The sequence below is a fragment of the Arachis ipaensis genome, chromosome B03 (assembly GCF_000816755.2).
Source record: "Arachis ipaensis cultivar K30076 chromosome B03, Araip1.1, whole genome shotgun sequence".
Lineage (NCBI taxonomy): Eukaryota > Viridiplantae > Streptophyta > Magnoliopsida > Fabales > Fabaceae > Arachis > Arachis ipaensis.
Genome location: NC_029787.2, coordinates 39,612,291 through 39,633,273, shown reverse-complemented (window position 1 = coordinate 39,633,273; position 20,983 = coordinate 39,612,291). Strand labels below are relative to the sequence as shown.

The window sequence follows — 20,983 nt, the reverse complement described above, 5'->3', positions numbered from 1 at the left end:
ATTGAGAATATTTTTATCATTAGCATAAATGGAAGATATTTTTGTTAGCGTTTTATAAAATTGAGAGTAATTTTGATAGTTTATCCGTTTTCAAACAGTTTGAACCAAATACACATCAATTTGGACTGGATGAAAAACAACTACTTTTGTCCAAAAATATAGAGAAACAGACCCCACTTACAATGAGATCGGTGATCATGTTAACATAATTATTCATAATTAATGTAATTACCCAAATAAGAAAGAAACAAAATCAGATTGTTGGACTTAGTTATGACTTAGAGGGCTTCCCTTGGAATCTAAAAACTATCCATCCATTTCGTGACAGGTCTGAACCAATTTGTTTAAGTTCTCTGCTAAGGTTTATCGCTCTCTTTTCTGGAAGAGGTTGATCGGTCATGCGAGGAGGCTTTGTGAGAGGTGAAGCCTCTCAGCCTCATGGTCCAAGAGAGGAACCACCAGATCGAACTGTGAAAAAAGATAAGTTGGGAGGAGATGGTTGTGGATTCTCGGGCGGGAGACCCCTAATTCCGAGAATAGAAGATTGGACGAAAATAGAACACTAAGAAGAGAGAAATCTAAATGAGAATGTGGAACAGAGAGCCCAAGTGAACAGAGCTGGGGAAAGCAGTGAAGTCCCAAAGAAAAAGAGGTCCTTTGCTGATGCTGTCAAAATCTGGATTATGTTATAATAGAGGGACCTTGAAAAATTTTGGACCATTACTTAACCATCTGGATATGAAAACCAGATTTCAGCCCAGATACTACTGCCATTGACATTATTGCGGCTTAGATAAGGTTGCCGGGACTTGCGATAGAGTACTACAACAAAACCATCTTGGAGAAGATTGGCAACATTATTGGTAGAACTCTAAAGGTTAACACAAATACCAGGGAATTGACAAGAGGAAAGTTTGCAAGACTTTGTATGGAAATAGACTTGGAGAAACCCCTTGTATCTCACTATATGGTCAATGGGATTAATCATGTGGTAGAATATGAAGGGTTGCATCAAATTTGATTCCATTGTGGTTGTTTAGAACATGAAAAGGACAAATGCCCTGAGTACAAAGTTATCAATGGTGGAGGAGGAGGTGTACTGACATGGTGGTCATGGTAGGTGAGAAGGGAAAACCTTAGGAGAAAGGGGACAAGGGCAATTCGAAAATAAACAATACTAATAGGGGCAAGAAGGTAATTGACTCTGCTGCGGAATTTTATGGGTCATGGATGATTGTCAATAGACCAACACGTGGCAAGAAGCAGCATAAATCCGAAGATGTTGGCCCAGGTGACTTCTCTTATTTGCCTAATTTATCATGATTATTTTTGCTTGGAATACTAGAGGAATGGCGAATAAAGCTACAATTTGCACTCTTAAGGAGTTTGGCAGAAATTATAAATCGGACATTACTTGCATTCTTGAAACTAGGTATAGTGGTGATAAAGCCAAAGAAGCCATTAAATGTTTAGGCTTTAATTACTTCTTAGTACAAGAAGCACTGGGTTTTAGTGGTGGAATCTGGATCTTATGGAATAATGATAATCTAAAGATTCAATAGATAGAAGCAGACCGCTAATGCATTCATATGATAATAGTAACACCCTTACTACCAAAATGTCACGCTTCTGGTTGTGTCACTCTGATAGTGAGGAGTATTACGATGAATTCCATATACTTAATAAAATAAGAGCCTTTGTAAAACTCGAGACCGTATAAACTATTCTTTTAAAAATTGGAAATGCTTTTTGTTTGAAAANACTAAGTTTTTTAAAAATAACTTACAAACATAACCATCAAAACTCTAAACCCCCTTTAAGAGATACAATATTAATGGCGATGGATAAATAAATAACAACTAAACTAATATAACAACAAATCGTATAAGCAAAACACGATTAAACTCTTCGTAAGCTTCTTCATCCGTTTTCTAAAAAGATAAAGCTGTAGGGAGTGAGAACCTAACCACACGGTCTCACCACGGAGTTTCAAAATTGTCATAAGAAGATATTTAATAAGAAAACTATTTTCAACCTCAGTAATTATCATTGTCTTATGAATCTTTTGAAAACTAACGGTTTAACCATCCAAAAATTCAAAACCTTTTTAAAAGAAATCGGTTAATTATCTAGAAATCCAAAACTCACTTTTCTTATAAAAGAATCTTAAAATTTTACTAACAGTATGAATGACCAACCTGTTCCGAACATAGGTTCATTAGGTCTATGCTGAACCAGCTTGATATTTCATACTTTACTAAATCTTAATCAGAAACCAATCACGCAATCAATCAACACTATCATCAATTTAAGATCAATACTCAATCTCAAAGTACCACACCAGAACAAACACAGGCAAAAGAGACAAGCAAAATATAGGTATAGATAGCAGTTACAGCAAGTAGCTCAGATAGCAGTTAATAACAGTTAAGTAATTAGGCAAACCAAAACAAAGTTAAACCCAAACAAAGCATGCAAATGCATATGATGCATGTCTGCCCTATGTCCGATGAGTCACATTTGTCGGTTATAAAGCCAAACCCGACATGTTCGGTAGCTAACCCTGGATAGAACACCAAACACGGAGCAAGTGGGACAATGCCACAACCCTTGCATCTTACCCGCGTACCCAGAGCAGGGGACAACCTCACCACTGCCTCTTACCCAGGCGGTGTTACAGCTTTCGACCTGGAGCAAGCGGCGATAGAACTCAAACCTTGCATCTTACCCGGAGTCTCAAACTCTTATCCGGAGAAAGTGACCAACGCCACTGCCTCTTAACCGGAATCTCAACTTATACCCAGAGCAAGTGGACAATGCCACTGCCTCTTACCCGGTCACATATATCTCAATCAAATTCAAATTCATTTTCAAATTCATTCTCAATATCATTCAATTCATTCAACAATCAGACTTTAATAGCACTCCTCATCATCCTTCATTCCTTATCATCACCCTTCCATTTTGTTCATCAACAATTCATACTCAAAACATAATTCATTCTTTTCTAAATAAAGTAAACTCAAAATGTAATCCTTTTCTTAATAACTCAAAATCAAATTATAAAATCCTTAAAAATCCAAATCCTTCTAATAAGCACTTCAAACGAAACTTTCAGTTTTTATAAAAATTTCAGTAGCATCTCCTCTAAAATTCGGACTCTGCCACCCTTTTCGGGTCCCATCCAAACATTCCAAATAGCAAATCATTTTCAATAATCAAATCGTTTTCAAATATCAAATCATTTCCAAATTTATTTTAAACCAAATTTTGATATTAAATCTCTTCCAAACCAAACCAATCCAACATTAAATCTTTTCTAAAATCAACTCATTTCCAAAAATAAAACATTTCCAAATCTCAAGAAAACCAATTCGACAACTGCCAATTTAATAAAATCAATAACTCAAAATATTCAACCTTCTCAAACAGTCAATAATTCTACCAAACAAACGATTACAATCATCCAGAGTAACTCAATTCAATCCATAAGACTCACGAAATTATAAAATAAAATATATTTTTCACATCTATATCTATTTATAACAATTCTGCGATATAAAATAAGTTTTAAAAAAATTTTCTACCTCGACTAGTCGAACCCATAACCAAACGCATCAAAGAAATCCTTTTCCCTAGGCCTACAATTAGCAGCATCAAATCCAACTATTTTCCACAGCAGCAACAACCACAAAAGCATCACTTGATAATAGTAACTTAACCCTGAGATGTTAACGATGCAAAAACCTTAGCAATATATAACAGAACAGTGACTACAGAGGTTCGGAACGAGGAACAACTTACTGTACTTACGAATAAGCGAGAGAACAAGGCAACGACGGCCTCCGGTGACGACGTAGCAACTTGATGTCACATGCAACAGCCATAACTCTTAGTATGCAAGAACCAGAACTCGATACTATGTTATCAACATCTCAGAATCACTAACAGATATAATAGAATATCGATTTCAAAGGTTCCAGAATGTAATGCTTTCTAAGAAGACAAGGGTTTCCAGCGGCGGTTTCTGATGGTGACTGCAGCGGACATGAACGGCGGTGCTGACGGGATGTGGTGGCAAGGAGCATAGAGGCGGCGTTGGGTTCCACGAATGCCAGTGGTGGCATCTGGCACGACGGCGATGACACTTCTCCTCTCTCTTTAACTCGTGTGCCTTTCTCTCCCACTCTTTGCGACCAGCGACTACGATGGATCTACCGTTGACGGAGACATGAATGGCGACGTGACTAATCTACTCTCCTCCACAGGCGACAGTGACTCAGTGGCAGATCGCAAGGATGACAACGATAGGGGCTCCTCATTGCGGTCGCACTCCTCCTCTCCTCGTGCTCCTCCTCATGGCTATTTTTCCCTTTTCCACTCTTGTAAAACTCCATAACGAGGACCTCAATTTCACCCCTTTTCTGTGTCGAAATTGTGGTCCTACCTGGTTCGAACGTATCCTCTTCGCTAATGACACCGAAGAGAGCGAACTTGCCAACAGGAGTTGGGCAAGCCTACTGGCTATGCAAGTGATCCCAACAGGGCTACCTCTGTACAAAAAGAAACGTTTTAAAGCCACTCTGTATGCCCCCTCACTATACAGCCAGACAACTAGGCTTCTTCCAGGCTATCCCAACTCCACTCCCCAAGAACAACAAACCCTTTTACCATGTCACTTTGGCTTCGAAGAAAGAACTCGATGTTTGTCTCTTGAAAAATAAATAACAAAGAGAGAGCTACAATCATCTTGTTTATGATAGTAGTTCATTCATTACAAAATCCTGTTCGATTGGTGGGCTACGTATTATTCTAAGTACAACCGTACCTTAGAAGAAATCAAGAGTTCTGTTACCCGAACGGTTCTTGATGCTGAAGGTTCTCCCAAGAGGCCTCTGAAGAGGAAGGCCGAAGCCACAGCTTCTTCAAGACAACAACCAAAGAAAAGTCGACAAACTCCTTTAAGGACCTCCAGAAGGGTATATATTTTATTTTATTTAACCCAAAATTCCTTGAAAATCACATTTGCTTAAACTTCTTTTGATTTCGGTCTTTCGGTAGTTACAGTTGCAACCATCAAGCGAGAGCTCTTCTGATGATAGTGAACCATCCATCCAAAATGTTCTTGCTGCATCCTCGAAGTCGGATGATGAAATTGATTCGGACCCGGGCTCTCAGCTGATTCGAAGAAAAAGACCTATTCTGGTAACATTATATTATCTTCAAATATATTAATTCAGTCAAAGTAAACCTCGACTAATGTATGCTGTATTTCAGCCTGTTACTGCTGCTCAATCAATCACTTCCTCTCTTACGCCTGACCAGCCATCTCAACAACATCAACAAGATTCAGGGTAGCAAGCATCTCATTCATCACATCAACAAGATTTAGGGCAGCAAGCATCTCATTCATCAATTCAAACTATTGAATCTGCTGAACCTCTCCAGGTAGCTCCTCCAATTTCAATTGAGACCCAAATAGTTGATTTAACAGAAGAACATGCCCATCATTCTCCAACATAAACTTTAAATATTGCACATTCTTCTCCACCAAACCAAGTTGAAACTTCTACTGGATTCCCAGTGGCTCCTGATTCTGACTCTCCTTCTCGAGTTCTTGAAACTATTGCCCCGATTCGGATTCTCCATCCTGAGTTTTGGAAACCCTTCCTTCACCACAAAAAACCTCTAGTCCACCTAAGAGTACTGAACTTCAAACTCCTTTTGATTTGGGATCTGGAGATCTGGGAATGGTCTCCGAATCTGAGGATGTTGATATGATTGAATTGGTCACCATCCTGAATCAAGGTGCTCAAGAGGACAAGGTGCTCATTTCTACTCCTGCACCTATAGGTCCTTCTGCATCTGATCTCCCATCTGAGCTAAATATTAATGCTCGAGAACAACTTTTGGTCCTTCTCAGACTTCTGGACCATTCCCCCACTGAATGGACCAACAATGCAACCCTGAACTCACTTTTGTCTGATGTCCTAAGCTCATCTCTTGAACCTCAAGTTCCATCCCAACACTCTACTATAGTCATCCAATTCATAAAAGTTGCTAACAGATGTGTGACTGCCCAAGACAAGCTACAATAGGTCAAAGACAAAGTGGCTAAAATTTGAACTGTATCAGAAAACTACACTGCAGCTCTCCAGCCGATTAAAGCTTCTCGTGAAAAATTTGACTTAAGAATTTCTCAGGCCTTTTCTGCTCAAGCTTATTATGATAAGGAAGAAAGGGAACTTGAAGCAGAATTGGCTCAAATTAATGAGAGACTTGTCAAAATTCAAAAGAGGAAGGTTGAAATAGCAACACCTCTAGCCACTGTGCAACACAAGCAACAACAACTTGTACAAGAGATCTGCTCTACTGAGGCCAAGCAAGAGGAATGTGAAAAGCAACTTGACAAGGTTCAGTATGAAGAATATGAGCAAATCGAAACACTTTCGGCTCTGGACTATGAAAGGGTTAAATTATGCTCAGACTTAGCAAAACTTATGGCGCCTTACCTTTCTCCTCCTTAGGATTCAATGCTTGTGATGATTTCCTTTTGTTTTTATCTTCGGACTTATGCATTTCAATTATGAGTTAACAAACAATGATATTGCTTTAAATGCTTTCCATTTACCGAATTAGCTACATTCCCAGATTCAATATCTTTGATTCGATACGCATTTTTGGAATATAATTTGATAATTTGAAAATGTCCCTCCCAAGTATGGGACCATTTTCCAAGAAACCTTGACTTCTTTTCCATTGGCAAAATAACCGTCAAAACCAACTCCCCAATACTGAAGCATTTCTCCCTTACTCGACGATTATAGCTTCGAGCAACACTTTCTTTTTGACGAATCATGTTTTCAAGCACCAAAATACGCTCCGAGTCTAACTCATTCAACTCATCAAACATTGCATTCCAATAATCATCGACTGAAAAATCATCTTTCTTTGACACCCTTAAAGTATTAAGATTGATTTCTAATGGTAGCAATGCATCATGGCCATATACTAATTTATAAGGCGAAGTACCTATCGACCCCCTTGGTGAATTTCGATAAGCCCACAGTACTTGGCTTAAAGTTTCATGCCAAGTTTGGGGTCTACTTCCGATTTATTTTTTGATCAAACTAATCAGAATTTTATTTGCTGCCTTAACTTGGCCATTGCTTGTGCATAATAAGGGGTTGAAGTAACCATTTTAATATTCCTCGAAACAGCAAAATTCTTGATTTACTGACCAGTAAACATAGTCCCTTGGTCAGTGCTCAATTTTTGAGGAATCCCAAATCGATGAATTATATGTTCTTCAATAAAATCTATTATTTCATTTTGCCCAGCTTCTATTAAAGGAACTGCTTCGAACCACTTTGTAAAATAATCTATTGCTACCAGAATAAATTTATGATGTTTCGATGAAGGGGGATGAATCAATCCAATTAAGTCCAGAGCCCAACCCCTAAACGGCCATGGCTTAATAATCGAATGCAACTCAGACGCTGGGATTTGTTGTATCGACTCATGCTATTGACATTCTTGACATGCCTTTGCATATTCGATACAATCTTTAATCGTGGAGGGCCAATAGACATGATTTCGACATAGCACCCATTTCATTTTTATCCCAGCCTGATGAGCACCACATATTCCTTCATGAACTTCTCCTAAAGCAATATTTCTATCTGCTTGGTTTAAACATCTCGAAAGGCTCCCATCGATTTCTTTCTTATACAATTCACCAGCTATCAAGACAAAATTCATTGCTCGCAATTTTATCTTTCTATCGACTTGAGTGCTAGGATTCTTTAAATACTCAACAATGGGTCTCCTCCAATCATCATCTTCCCAATCATCTACACATAAAGCCTATCTTTCATCCACAAGCACTAATATTTGGCGGAAATTTTGCCAACTTTCTTAATGTTTTTGGGCCTATCCTGTATCTCGAAGCAATTTGGACCAACTCGTTAGCAATTTCATTCTGTATCCTTGGGATATGGACCAGTGAAACTTTTCGAAAGGAAGTTAACAATTCCCAAGCCGTTGCCAAATATTTTTGCAACCTCTCATTGTTACACTTGAACTCTTTTGATAATTGTTTCAAGACCAATTGAGAATCCCCTAGGATCTAGACTTCCAAAGCACCTTTTCCAATTAAAATTTCCAGGCCTAAAATCAAAGCTTCATATTTTGCCATATTATTTGAGCAAGGATATTTTAGCTCGAACTGAAATTCTGATGGGATTCCTTCTGGTGACATAATGAGAATTTCTACCACTGCACCATCTTTGTGCTTCGATCCATCAAAATATAACTTCCAATAATCGACTTTAACGTTGAGTACATTTGCCCCCTAGTCATTTAGATTGTTCAAGTGATCAACTAGAAAATCTGCAATAACCTGGCCTTTCACAGCTTTTGCTGGGACATACTGCAAATCAAATTCTGTCAAAGCTTGCATCCATTTTTCCAAACAACCTCGCAACATTGGAAACTCAACATGTATTTGACAAGATCAGTTTGTGTAATAACTTTCACAGGTTTAGCTACCATGTAACACTTTAATTTCATGCATGCATAGTATAGGGATAAACACAATCTTTCTATTGGGGAATACCTTGCCTCAATATCAGTCAAAACTCGACTAAGGTAATAAATTGTCCATTCATGTCCGTTCTCATCATCTTGGGCTAACACACACCCAATTATGTTTGTAGATGCTGCAATGTACAGTTTCAATGGCTCATGTGGGCGAACATTCACCATTACTGGAGCCTTAGATAAATAAGCTTTTATCGACTCGAATGCCTGTTGATGCTCGTGTGTCCATTCGAACTGTGAATCATTCTTTAGTTTTACTAAAAGTGCAAATACTCGAGTTCAACCAGAAAGATTCGAAATAAACCTTCGAAGATAATTTACTTTCCCCAGGAACGATTGCACTTCTTTTTTCAATTTAGGAGAAGACAATGCTAAAATTGCATTAGCCTTACTCTTATCGATTGCAATCCCTTTTTTGTGAACAACAAAACCTAGGAAGTTTCATGCCGACACACCAAAGGCGCATTTTAAAGGATTCATTTTTAATCCTTTTTTCCGCATAGTTACAAATGCCTTTCTTAAGTGATCAATATGTTGATTCACTGAATTTGACTTAACCATAACATCATCAATATATACCTCCATAAATCTCCGAATATAATCATGGAATATGGCATTCATTGCACGTTGGTAATTTGCACCAGCGTTTTTTAAACCGAAAGGCATAACCACCTACTCATAAGTGCCTAATGCCCCGGGACAACGAAAAGCAGTTTTGGACACATCATCTTCTGCAATGAAAATTTGGTTATATCCTGAATAACCGTCCATAAAACTTAAAATTTTGTTCCCTGCTGCAGAATCAATTAACATATCTGCTATGGGCATGAAATATTCATCTTTCAGACTGGCATTATTCAAATCTCTAAAATCAATACACACTCTTAATTTTTTATTTTTCTTCATTACAGGAACAATATTCGAAACCCATTCAACATAACGTGCGGTTCGAATAAATTTTGCTTTAATCAACCGTTCTATTTCTTCCTTAATCTTTTGATTGATTTATGGAGCAAAACGCCGAGGAGTTTACTTCATAGGTTGAGCATTTGGTTTCAATGCTAATCGATGTTCTACGAGAGAACGATCGAGACCAGGTATCTCATGATAATCCCAAGCAAAACAATCTTTAAATTCATGTAAAAGATGGAAAAGTTTAGTTCGAAAAGGATCCGGAAGATCTTTACAGATATAAGTAATTCGAATATCATCAACAGATCCCAAATTAATTTTCTCTAAGGGATCTTGGGATTCAAACCCTTTTAAGTGATCCTCATCTTTTACTGAATATTTTTCAAAACCCAAAGGCTCTAAATCATAGATGCAATCAAAAGAGAAATCAATAAATTCATTAGGAATAGCATGAACCTGATCATTTGCTGGATTAACAACGGCTTCATTTTCGATACAATGAACTTCTGCTATTTTATCAGCAGTTTGACTAATAATATAATTTGAATTACATAACGAAGAAAAACTTAAACCATGACTAAATTCGATTGAAGACATCAAATTCTTACTACTAACAGAAGAAGAAATTACGTTCCTAAGTGATTCAACTTCATCAGAGGAACTAACTTTATTCTCTACTGAAGAAAAATTACTTATATAATTATTTAAAATTACCAGTTAATCCGAGACATCTTGAGCATGTTCCATCGAACAACGTCTCAAATCCATTCTAAGATGAACAATCCTAACCAGTTGGGGGCATAGCAAGGTGTGGATGACGCAGTTTTACCATTAGGCCTTCTGAAGACAAATAGCAGCCCTCACAGTTGTAAGAATTTAACACCCTGTCAACATTTAAAGGCTTCAATTTCGGACTATATACCCTAAAATTGACATGTAGCTATTCGACATACAGATTCGAATCAGCCTTAAAATTTTCAGGCTTTCCATCTTTTGTCCAAAGGAGGACACTCTGGTGCACAGTAGATAGTACAGCTCCAACTCTGTGAATACAGTCCCGGCCCAATAAGGCATTATAGCTTGCCCTCGAAGGCACTACCACAAAAACAGTGTTTCACTCAGAAGACCTTACCTTCACTCCCAAGGTAACCAGACCTTTAGCAGGAGTAGAAGCACCACTAAAATCTGTTACAGCAATGTTGGTGGGAACCAAATCATCAGGATGCTTACCAACTTTCGTCAACATCCTCTCCGGTAAGAGACTTATTGTTGCTCCACCATCAATTAAAACTTTATTTACTTACAACTATGAGTGGGCGAAGATGAGACTTTTGTTTTTCAGAAGACCTCAGAAAATACCCTGGTTCATCCTCATACTGGATGAAAGAAAAGGCTTCTTCAGCATCCATATCATAATCTTCTTCAGGGTCGCCTTCATGCTCACCTAAGTATTCAGTTGGAATAATTGAAATAGTCCCAACCATTTCATCATTTCCCTCTTCGAAATACTCTTCATCTAAATCAACATCCTTATCTTTGTCAGCTCCTAGAGTATTAACTACTGCTTTGTCTTTATCCAACTTCGCAGGGGAAGGAGTACCCTTTGGGCATGTTTCTCCATCAGATGGAAAGACTATTCGAGAGTGCACCGAGGGCGTTGCCATCTTTCCTTAACCAGACTAAGTATTCTTATTTTGCGGTTGATTCCGTCTTCCTCTACCCCTTGGGCACCCTCTGGCTCGGCCACGGTGGTAAGGATATTGGCCTCGAGGAGGTCCCCGATGTCCCCACTGTGGGTTCCATCGGTATTGGGCATCTCGACTCTGAAATTCTTGACAATTTCAAATCCATTGAACTCCTATAGCCTGAGAACGGCTCATCGGTGCGACAGCATTCTGCTAAAGAGCCTTGGAACTTTGTCCTTCCACTCGTCTAATTGGTTGCTTTTGACGAGCCTGCTCCTCTCTATGAGCCAACTCCTTTTTCATCCTCTCTTTCTCAAAGATTGTTGCAGCCTCAGCATTGAACACAGCATTGCATCGAGGACACAGAGATACGTCCCGATCTTTAAGTTTTTGCTGCATAAGGAACTCCAACAATCCATCTCCTACACCAGGGTATACAGATCGGACTTGTGACTCGAAATCACCTAGAGTCACATCAAAATCATAAGACATTCGAACCATATTTACTCCAAAATATGGTTCAGCGAAACTAGCCTCAGCATTGAAAGGATCAGCATCAACTTTCATCTCTTTCTTCCCATCATCAAACTTCAAACGTCCTTCCATAATGGCCTCCTGTATCAGGTCCCTGAAACGAACACAGCTGTTACTCGAATGACTAGTTGCTTGGTAAAATTTACAATAAGGTTTCTCTTTTAAATCTTTCAATAAAAGTAAAGTTCTACCCTCAGGTAGAATTAACTGTTTATCTTTAAGCAACAGATCGAAAATCTAATCAGATTTTGAGATATCAAAACTATATTTCTTTCCACTTTTTATTTTTGAATCATTTGATTTTTCATTACTAGTGAGCTTTTTAAGTAAAGAACAAACATATGGAGGACCCTTCTTAAGTTCAGCCAAATCAACCTCCGCTTCGAAATCGGACTCCTCTTCCGAGGATTCCATGGCCACATAAGCAACCTTCTCCTTTTGAGAAAAAGATTTACTCTTTAACCTTTGTTCATTCTTATATTTCTCTTTTTCCTTCTTCATAAGTTCAACCTGACGAACCCTTTCAGCCAAATGGGCTAAGTCAGGTATATGCACATTAAGCAATTTTCGACGCATATAGAATCCTAACCCCATAACTACTATTTTCACCACTTCACTCTTAGGTAATGATACATAACATCTACTTCTATCATTTTTGAAACGTATCATATAGTCATCAATGGTTTCACCATCTTCTCGTTTCAAAGCTACTAGATCAATAACTGCTACATTCAACTCCCCTAGATAAAATTGAGCATGAAAAGCAGTTTCCAACTGATTCCATGTCGTTATCGAATTTGGTCTGAGATTCGAAAACCAAGTAAATGCATTCTTCGTTAACGAAGAAGGAAAAAAATTCATTTTCAAATTCTCATCATTGGCTAGATTCCCAATCTTGACCAAATATCGAGCAACATGTTCAGTAGTCGATTCTCCAACTTTCCCCACAAATTTTGTAATTATTTTCGGATTCTTCACCCTTCTTGGCACTTCGGCCATTTGAACAACTTGAGGGAAAGCTGATACAAAATGGGGACGGTTCATAAACCCAACGTTCAAACCGACTCTATTGAGTACATCTTCCACAATCCTTGTAAATTGATAACGTTCACCACCATGATTAGCACGTAATCGGGCCAGAACATCATCTGCATTTTGACCACGGGGAATTATCTAAGGATTCTCTCTGTTTAAAACATTGTTTTCATTTTGAAATATATTTTCGAAACCCTCATTATTCCCCCTAACATCATGCCTTTCTCCTTCATCATAATCAACTATTCGAACAATCCGTTCAACTTGCCTTGCAAGACGTTCGAATTTCGATTCGTGATCAGCCATCATAGGATTTAGAATTGTAGTCATTTGTTGAGTCAATAAATTGACCAAATCATAATGACTTTTCTCTACATGTTGTCGAAATGCCGCCATAGAATTAGAGGCATTCGACGTAGAGCCCACATTATAATCACGAGAGAATTCAGAATGCTGTTGTGGGTTTTGAGAATTATTTACTCTATTTACACTCCCAAAACGAATAGGAGGAACAAAACCACTCACTGGTGGAGTATAACCAGGAAGAAGACCATAAGGAGGCCAACCTGTAGTTAATGGAGGCTGGACTGGTGGTAAGTTACCATGTGGACGAATATTGCGCCCGTTATTTCCAGCTTGTACACTAGTAACCATTGTACTTTCACTTACAACCAAGCCTTCTGAACGTGAAGTAACGTCCGAAGGTTGTACGATTACTGGTATGCTGTCATTGGTGGACGAACCACCATTCACATTTGACACTTCATCAGCCATGTGAATAATCATTCCACTTCTCAATTGCATACACCAAATGACACCAAAAATCTTTTGACACGCTTCAGTTCAAAACTGTCCCAATGGGCGTGCCAATTTGTTTTGTCTATTTTTAACAAATCGATGGTGGTTCGATTCTAATGATCTGAGAGCGAAACCTACTCCTCTTTTGCAAGTACCAGTTTTTCTATAAGTGCATTGAAGGTCCTCGAATTAGACGAGCATTAAAAGGGAAATGAGTTCAAAAAGTGCGAAGGACTGAAAACTGACTGAAATCGAAATGACTTGCATTGAATTTAAACAAAGCGATAGAATGCCTTTGACTGAATCAAAGAACTTTTGACATGCAAATTAAAAGTGCTGAAATGTAAATTTGACAAGAAAATTAAAGTTGCTTGAAGGATAAATTGAACAGGAAAAGATAAAGTTTGCAAAAATTGTAAAATTGAAAAGTAAAGACAATAGAAGGAACCCTACAGAAATCGAACTCGAATGCAGACTCAGAAATTCGCTGGGAATGTGAGTGTGCTTGAGTGTATTTCTGGAGAAAAGTTCCAACCCCGATTTCCTAAGACTTTCTAATGTTTATAACCCATTTCCATAACCGACTATTAATGACATGATACCGCCTTGTGTGCGAAATTTTGGGTAACCGTTCTCACTCTTTTGCCCAAGAGCGTTACCAACAAATCCTTAACTCAAAGAAGGCCTTCGATCTCCTCCATTCGTGTAACTGCTCGATTCTTCATTCGAATAACTGCTCGATTTACCAAAGTATCGAAATCGAATCCATGCCAGATAATTTCCACTTAATGCTTGCATGTGTATCTCTTTTAGTCTCTGATTCCGTTTCAACACTTTACCAACGTTTCGAATCGCCTTAATCTTTCAAAAATAATTATTTTGACCAACAATAACAAACTAACAACCTAGAGAGAGAAAGAGGTTAAAAAGCAAGAGTGAACTGCAGGAAGGTAAGTAAGAATGATATATTGTTTCTTTTGAGGAGTATTTTTCTTACTCAAAAAAGAAAAGTTCTTATACATTCTAGTTCTAAATTTACATACACAATATCTATTTCACTATTTGATTCATATTCATATTTTACCAGGATTATATATCTTTGTTCTTATTCTTCCTGTGAATTATGGTTTGGAGCTGAATTATTCTAGCAGAGTTATCAAGTTGTAGTTGTGTACATTGGTTTTGTAGTTGTAGACATTGGTGTTAATGGTGACAGTGATGGTGTTAGAGGTTGAGAATAAAGAGAATGTGTGATTTAGAGATTTTGGTTAATATTTATTAAAAATCAACAAAAATTTAAGAATTGGATACTTTTGTCACAAAAATCTCATCTTTCATGAATATAAGTTTAGTTTTGTATTTTTATGGATAATTTTTTCAGCGCTTAAAATATTCTTGGGTAGAAATGATCATTTTTCCAAGTATAAATATGAAAATATAACTTGCCTGAAGTTAAAACGTACACTCCATACATAAGAGGATTTGAAAACTATCCATCACAGATATAACTCAACTTTTTAACTCATTCCAAAATGTAATCTCATCATATGCTCATCTGTCTAAACTCTAAATATTCCAATCCATATTTGGTCACATGATGCAATCTGTGCTTCTCAACAGAGTTTCCCCTTACACATAATCAGATTCAGAGATCATCGTGACCCTTCGTCTCAATTCCAAGAAGCTTAGCCAGACGGCCACTCTCATAAGCTTCGACAGTATCTAGAAATCAGTCAATCATAAAATATTTGAGAAAACTTTAAGAACATTGCTTTTAAACTCAATCTTTTTTCCGACAAAAAAAAAAAAAAAAACGGAAGATAAGCTAATTCCTCATCGTTTGAAAGTGAAAAAATGAACAATACCCCAAATCAGTCTTTAAGAAACTTAGTCAAATACTTTAATCCTAAACAAATTTTAAGTGCCAAATAAGTTCCTAACTTTACTTTTTATTTTGTTCGACAAATCAGTCATCACCTATGAAGCACGGACACTTCGCTGAATTGCCGTGTCCACGTGTCGGACACATTTCGGACACGACACTCACCGACACTCGTCCGACACGCGTGTCTGCTGTGTCCAACCGTCTTAATAAAAAATAAAAAATTTCTCTCCAGACACGCCTGGACACACCTAAATACCATCATGTGTCAGCGTGTCCAGTCTTATTCTTAACATATATTTTTAAAATAAATTTAAATATAATATATATTATTATTTATTAAAACAAAAAAATATTTTAAAAATTTGATATAATTAAAATAAGACATTAAAAATTTTAATTTATATTTAAATATCAATAAAATATCAAAATATCATTACGATTTATCTAAAAAATACTTTATATTTTATATGTATGCGTGTCCCTGTGTCATGTAAGATTTTAAAATTCGCGTGTCGGCGTGTCCCGTGTCGTGTCGTGTCCCGTGTCCGTGTCCGTGTCCGTGCATCATAGGTCATCACTCACAGTTTGATAGAGTTAGACAAATCAGTTCTGAGAATTTTTTCAAGTCCCTTTATACAATCTAATGTCGGAATCGATTTTTCTAACAAAATAAAGGATTGGGAACCGATTTAGTGCTTAAATTTGTTGAAAACTGAAGTCATATTAAAAGTTTTACGAAATGATTAGGAGTATTACTCTGAAAAAATTATCCTTCATTGGCCAAATTCATTCCTCATTATTTAGAGTAATACCCAAAATCAATATCCAATAGTTTTTGTCAAACACTTTAGTTCCTAACAAATTTCTATTTTGATTTGGGGTATTACTTCATCAATTAATATAAAAGTGAACATATTAATCAGCTCAATTTGTGAGGCAGAGACTTATTTGTCATTTTCAAATTTTGAGGGATAACTTTCTCTGTCTTTTTGTTGGGGAGAAGGTTGGTGGTTTACTCTTATTTATATCGTAGGAATTTTTTTTTAACTAAGCAGAGACGTAGACATACCATCTGAGCCGCCAAGGTGCTTTCCGTTGATGAAAACTTGTGGGACGGTTCGCCTTCCAACGATATTATTCAAGATATCCTGAATCTTTGAGCCATCATCTGCAAGAGTTCTCACTGTCTTGAGTAACGGGAATGGTATATTTATACATCATACTTCATATTAATGCTATCAGGAAACTGTTTCGATTTAAAGTTTTAAACCCTTCTCTTTTTATCAACACTATACGAACCAAACTATCTTTTCAACTTACTATATTGCTGTGTTCAGTTATTCCCTACTTACTGTCTCAGAAACGAGATACTATTGGAACCTTGTTTTTCCACAAATTAAGTTACACAATGTAAATTAGCTGGAACTGTTTCTAGGAAATATATATAGATATATTAAAGAAATAAAATGCAAGCAGCAGTTTCTAGTATACCTCTCTCATCAAGCTCAACAACATGTGCGTCCTGGTTCAACTCTTTAAAAACAGACTTTGCTCTTCTGCAGTACCTATTTACCATAAAGAAATTGGGAAATGCTGAATAATGAATATTCCATAAGATAGTGCCCGTTTGGTGATAGGCTTTTTTGGAGGAAAAAGGTACTTTATCGTTTTTATTTTTTTTCAAAAAGTACTCTTACAAAATAAAATAGTAAGGGTGTCCAGATAGAACTTTTGGGAAGAAAAAATTAAAAGACATGAAAAAAAGTTCTTTTTTTCAAGCTAACATGTTGCTGTTTAAAATTAAAAAAAAAAATTTAAGAAGATTTTAATGAATTGTTTACTAGAAAAAGTAATTATATTTTCTATCGAAATAAAAATTGCTTTTTATAACAAAAAAAAAATATCTTAAAAAAGGGTTTAAAAAACTACTTTTTCAAAAACAAATTCGGATGCATCCAATTTTGGTTTTCTCCTATGATCAGGTAACTAGAACAATACGTCTTTCAACAATGCAAAGTTATGAGTCATTCTACTCCAATCCACCAAGCTTATGGGTAAGGGAAAAACAAACATAGAAAACATAAGAAATACACATCTTACCAGATTCTAAACTTAGTTACAAGCTTTAATAGTTAGTTAATCAATGTTGGTTTCTGTTATTCTGTTAGTGTTGTCACTAAATAGTTTACCGATCTTGATCCCTGTGTCTATAAACTTTTCGTATACTCTTCAGACAACATAGAGTAGTTTCATCTTTGCCATTTCGTGTACCCTTCTCCAGTTCTCTAATTCTGTTCTCTCTTACGGGCTTGTGATTGCTCTCCTCACTCTTGGGTTCTACTACTTTTACATGGTATAAGAGCTCCTTAGGAAGCACTCTCAAAGTTCTCAAAATCCAGATTTGGATCCTCCAAGCCCATATTTCTGGAATTCTAATGAGTGTCCTAGTGTGACTTTTAGTTTCTTCAACTCTCACAGGTCAAAACTGTTCTTGGGCAAGAGCTATGAACATGGAAGTCATAAAACAAGTTACAGTTTATTTATAGGCCATAACATCAGAATTGTTGACTGATCTCAAAGAAAGGTATTACCTACTAAGGAATGTCTCTTTAGAACTGCAAGTTTGCAAGAGCTCTATGCTCTCATGCAAGTTGACACAATAAGAAAGACAAATGAGCTATGATTGTAGGACTTTTTGTCAAAAGTGGTAAATTGAGGGAAGGAAGTTTTAAGATCAAAAGTTTACCCCTAGTGGTATGCTTGGATAGGGTGTTAAAAATGGGGTGGGGAATTACATTAGTTTCATATATAAGCTCTATGGTAATTTTATACATCAAACTCATTCATAAAATTTTCACCCTCACTTTACCCCTCGATGAAGCATACCCTAGAGGGCAAAATTCTAAAGGTTGGGGGTCAGTCTTCAAAGATGTGTTTTAATGATAGCAAGAATGGTGATTTCTTGATTCTTGCCAAAGAAAACCAAGGCGATCCGATCTTAGTCGAAGATATTGTGTTCTCCCCAAAATGTTGCTGCAGAATAAGACTCTGACAATGACGGGAGTGTTTTATGAGAAGCTATTATTAGTGAGGGACAAGGTTTATTCAGGCATGTAGTCACCAAAGCTTTAGCCGCTATACTATATTAGCTAGTTAATCATTGTTGGTGACAGTTAGTGTGCATTTGCAAGTTGAGATCTTCAAACAGAAGGGAATGACTTGATAAGTAAAGTGGAAACCATTTTCCTATTCAAGCGGTTGCACCAATCCCCTTCCCTCCTTTCCCTTGAAAGATCTCAACTTGCAAACACACCAGTAATGTCCATTGGTTGTTATTTATTTATCAGGGTCTGTAAAGTGTAATCCAAGAATATAGTCAAGCAATGCCCGAAATATAAAACACAAAATCAGATTCCAATTTGATCCAAAATATCAGAGCAGAGACAGAGCATACTCATATTAATACTCAATTACTCATACAATAAGTCAATAACATAGAGCAATCTTTCAGAAATAATTTGCCAGCTGTTCATTTTTCACAGAACACACACATGGTCTTTAAAACTCTCAGATACAAACCCTTTCCAATTACTACAAATCCATTTCAGGAAAAAAAAAAAAGAAAATTGATTTCCGTTTGATGCAGATCCAATGCAACCAGATAACAGGACTTAATAATTCAACAATGAAGGTGGATCTCATTGAGAAGGGAAAAAAAAGGAAGAGAGTGTGACGTACGGGCAATAGGACTTGGAGAAGATGACGACAGTGTGAGAATTGATGGTGGTGTGGACGAACTCACCCACAGAAGGAGCTGAAGCTTCGGTGCAATGGAAGAGAGAAGTTCCTAGAGCTAGCACTACCATTGCCGCCGTGAATCTCGCAGATGCCGCCATCACTCTTTTGTGCTCACCTACCTCCCCCCAAACCCACTCGGTTATGAAGTGAAATGCGAATGACAAACAATTGAACAAGACTTGTATATAGATTCTGGATGTTTCTGTTGCTTCTGGTTTTGAATGGTTAGCAGGTTAGGTATGAGGATGCAACCCCGTTCATCTTAGATCTTGTTCGCAACTCTCCGCCGTACGATTTTGGTCAATGCTTCATTTAATTAAGAAATATTTTAATTATTAATTAATTAATACCTAGAACAGTTTTCAAAACAAGATTACAAGAGAAACCAAAAAGGAAATAAGAAGGGGAGAAAAAACAATGAGTAACAGGGAAAGCACATTTTTTAGATTTTTGGAGGTATCACACTATCACCCATTCGTGTTTGGATGGACTAAATTCTTAAAGTAGAATGATGTTGTGCATTAAAATTGTCTTTGAAATTTTAATTATATCTACTACGTTTTAGAGATTAAAAAAATTGCACTATATTAATCTCTTATTTGTTTTTCGTTAAAGACGCGATAACGTGGCTTGATGATGTGGATCTTTGGTGACACCGTAACACGTGTTACCTTATGGTTTATCCACGTGTAATAGAATAATGACGTATTGGTCAGCAACACATGACATGTTGACGTGAATGATTATACTACGTGTTACAATATTATTTGTTCACATGTCATCTACTAGGTCATTATTACATATGCACTAAGTGTGTGTTTGGATTACAGTTTGCAAACGAGAGTTTGCATAAAATTGATTTTACAAACTTGATTTTGATCAAAAGTAAGTATTTTGTTAAAGTGATTTATGTTTGGTAATTTTTGTATCAAAATGAATTATAGTAAAATAAATGTTGTTTGTCTTATACCATTCAAAATCACTTTTAAATAAAAAATTACTAAAATTTTTTATAGTATAAAAATAATTTTTATTTTTTTCTCGGTTTACACTAATTATTTTTATGTTTAATTACTCTATTGATCCCTATAGTTTTGCGAAATTTTCAATTAGGTCCCTATACTTTTTTTTTCTTTTAATTGGGTTCCTGCACCAATTTTTTTTTTCAATTAGGTTCCTCTTGGTAGTAATTGGCTTAGTTGTATAAGGACCTAACTAAAAAAAAATGGTATAAGGACTCAAATAAAAAGAAAAAAGTGTAGGGATTCAATTGAAAAAAAATTGGTGCAGGGATCCAATTAAAAGGGAAAAAAGTATAAGGACCTAATTAAAAATTTCGCGAAACTATAGGGACCAACAGAGTAATTAAACCTTATTTTTAATATAAAAATAAAAAGCATACAAAAATAGAACTTTTTATTTTTAATATTTGATTGGTAATGGTGTTTTTTTAAAATGTGGATTGTTAGGGTGTTATTCTCAAATGTGAAACCGTTTAACTAGAAAAGTAGAAATCGGACCGTCTGATTTATTAGAGGTACAAAAATCGGACAGTCCGATTTGTAGAGGTACAGAAATTGAACTGTTCGATTTGTATTAAAAAAATTAAAAAATTTGAGGTACAGAAATCAGACCCTCCGATTTATGTACTTTCCACAATTTTAAAAAACACAAAAAATTACAATGTTAAAGTATATCACTACTTTTACTTCCATACAAAAAAAAGCCTACAAAA

The 20,983-nt window shown here is 36.5% G+C and overlaps 1 protein-coding gene and 1 long non-coding RNA gene across 2 annotated transcripts; both read right to left on the bottom strand.

Moving 5' to 3' along the window:
- LOC107630364 (glutaredoxin-C4) lies at window positions 14,931-19,561 on the bottom strand. Its single transcript, XM_016333470.2, has 4 exons — window positions 19,189-19,561; window positions 16,942-17,015; window positions 16,520-16,618; window positions 14,931-15,287 (listed from the first exon to the last, which is right to left on the bottom strand). Exons 1-4 carry the CDS (start codon window positions 19,344-19,346, stop codon window positions 15,211-15,213), a joined length of 408 nt encoding a protein of 135 aa, XP_016188956.1. The 5' UTR covers window positions 19,347-19,561; the 3' UTR covers window positions 14,931-15,210.
- On the bottom strand, window positions 15,419-16,513 carry LOC110270132. The gene is made up of 2 exons (XR_002359285.1): window positions 16,029-16,513; window positions 15,419-15,542 (listed from the first exon to the last, which is right to left on the bottom strand). It is a non-coding gene; the product is annotated as an uncharacterized LOC110270132 (long non-coding RNA).

Bases quoted from the DNA above. Each gene is read 5' to 3' on its own strand.
- LOC107630364 (XM_016333470.2), bottom strand. From the start codon at position 19,346: ATGGCGGCATCTGCGAGATTCACGGCGGCAATGGTAGTGCTAGCTCTA. The intron at 17,016-19,188 runs GTACGTCACACT...TATGGTAAATAG, and splicing joins TTCTCCAAGTCCTATTGCCC to GTACTGCAGAAGAGCAAAGT. The intron at 16,619-16,941 runs GTATACTAGAAA...GAACTCTTGCAG, and splicing joins TGTTGAGCTTGATGAGAGAG to ATGATGGCTCAAAGATTCAG.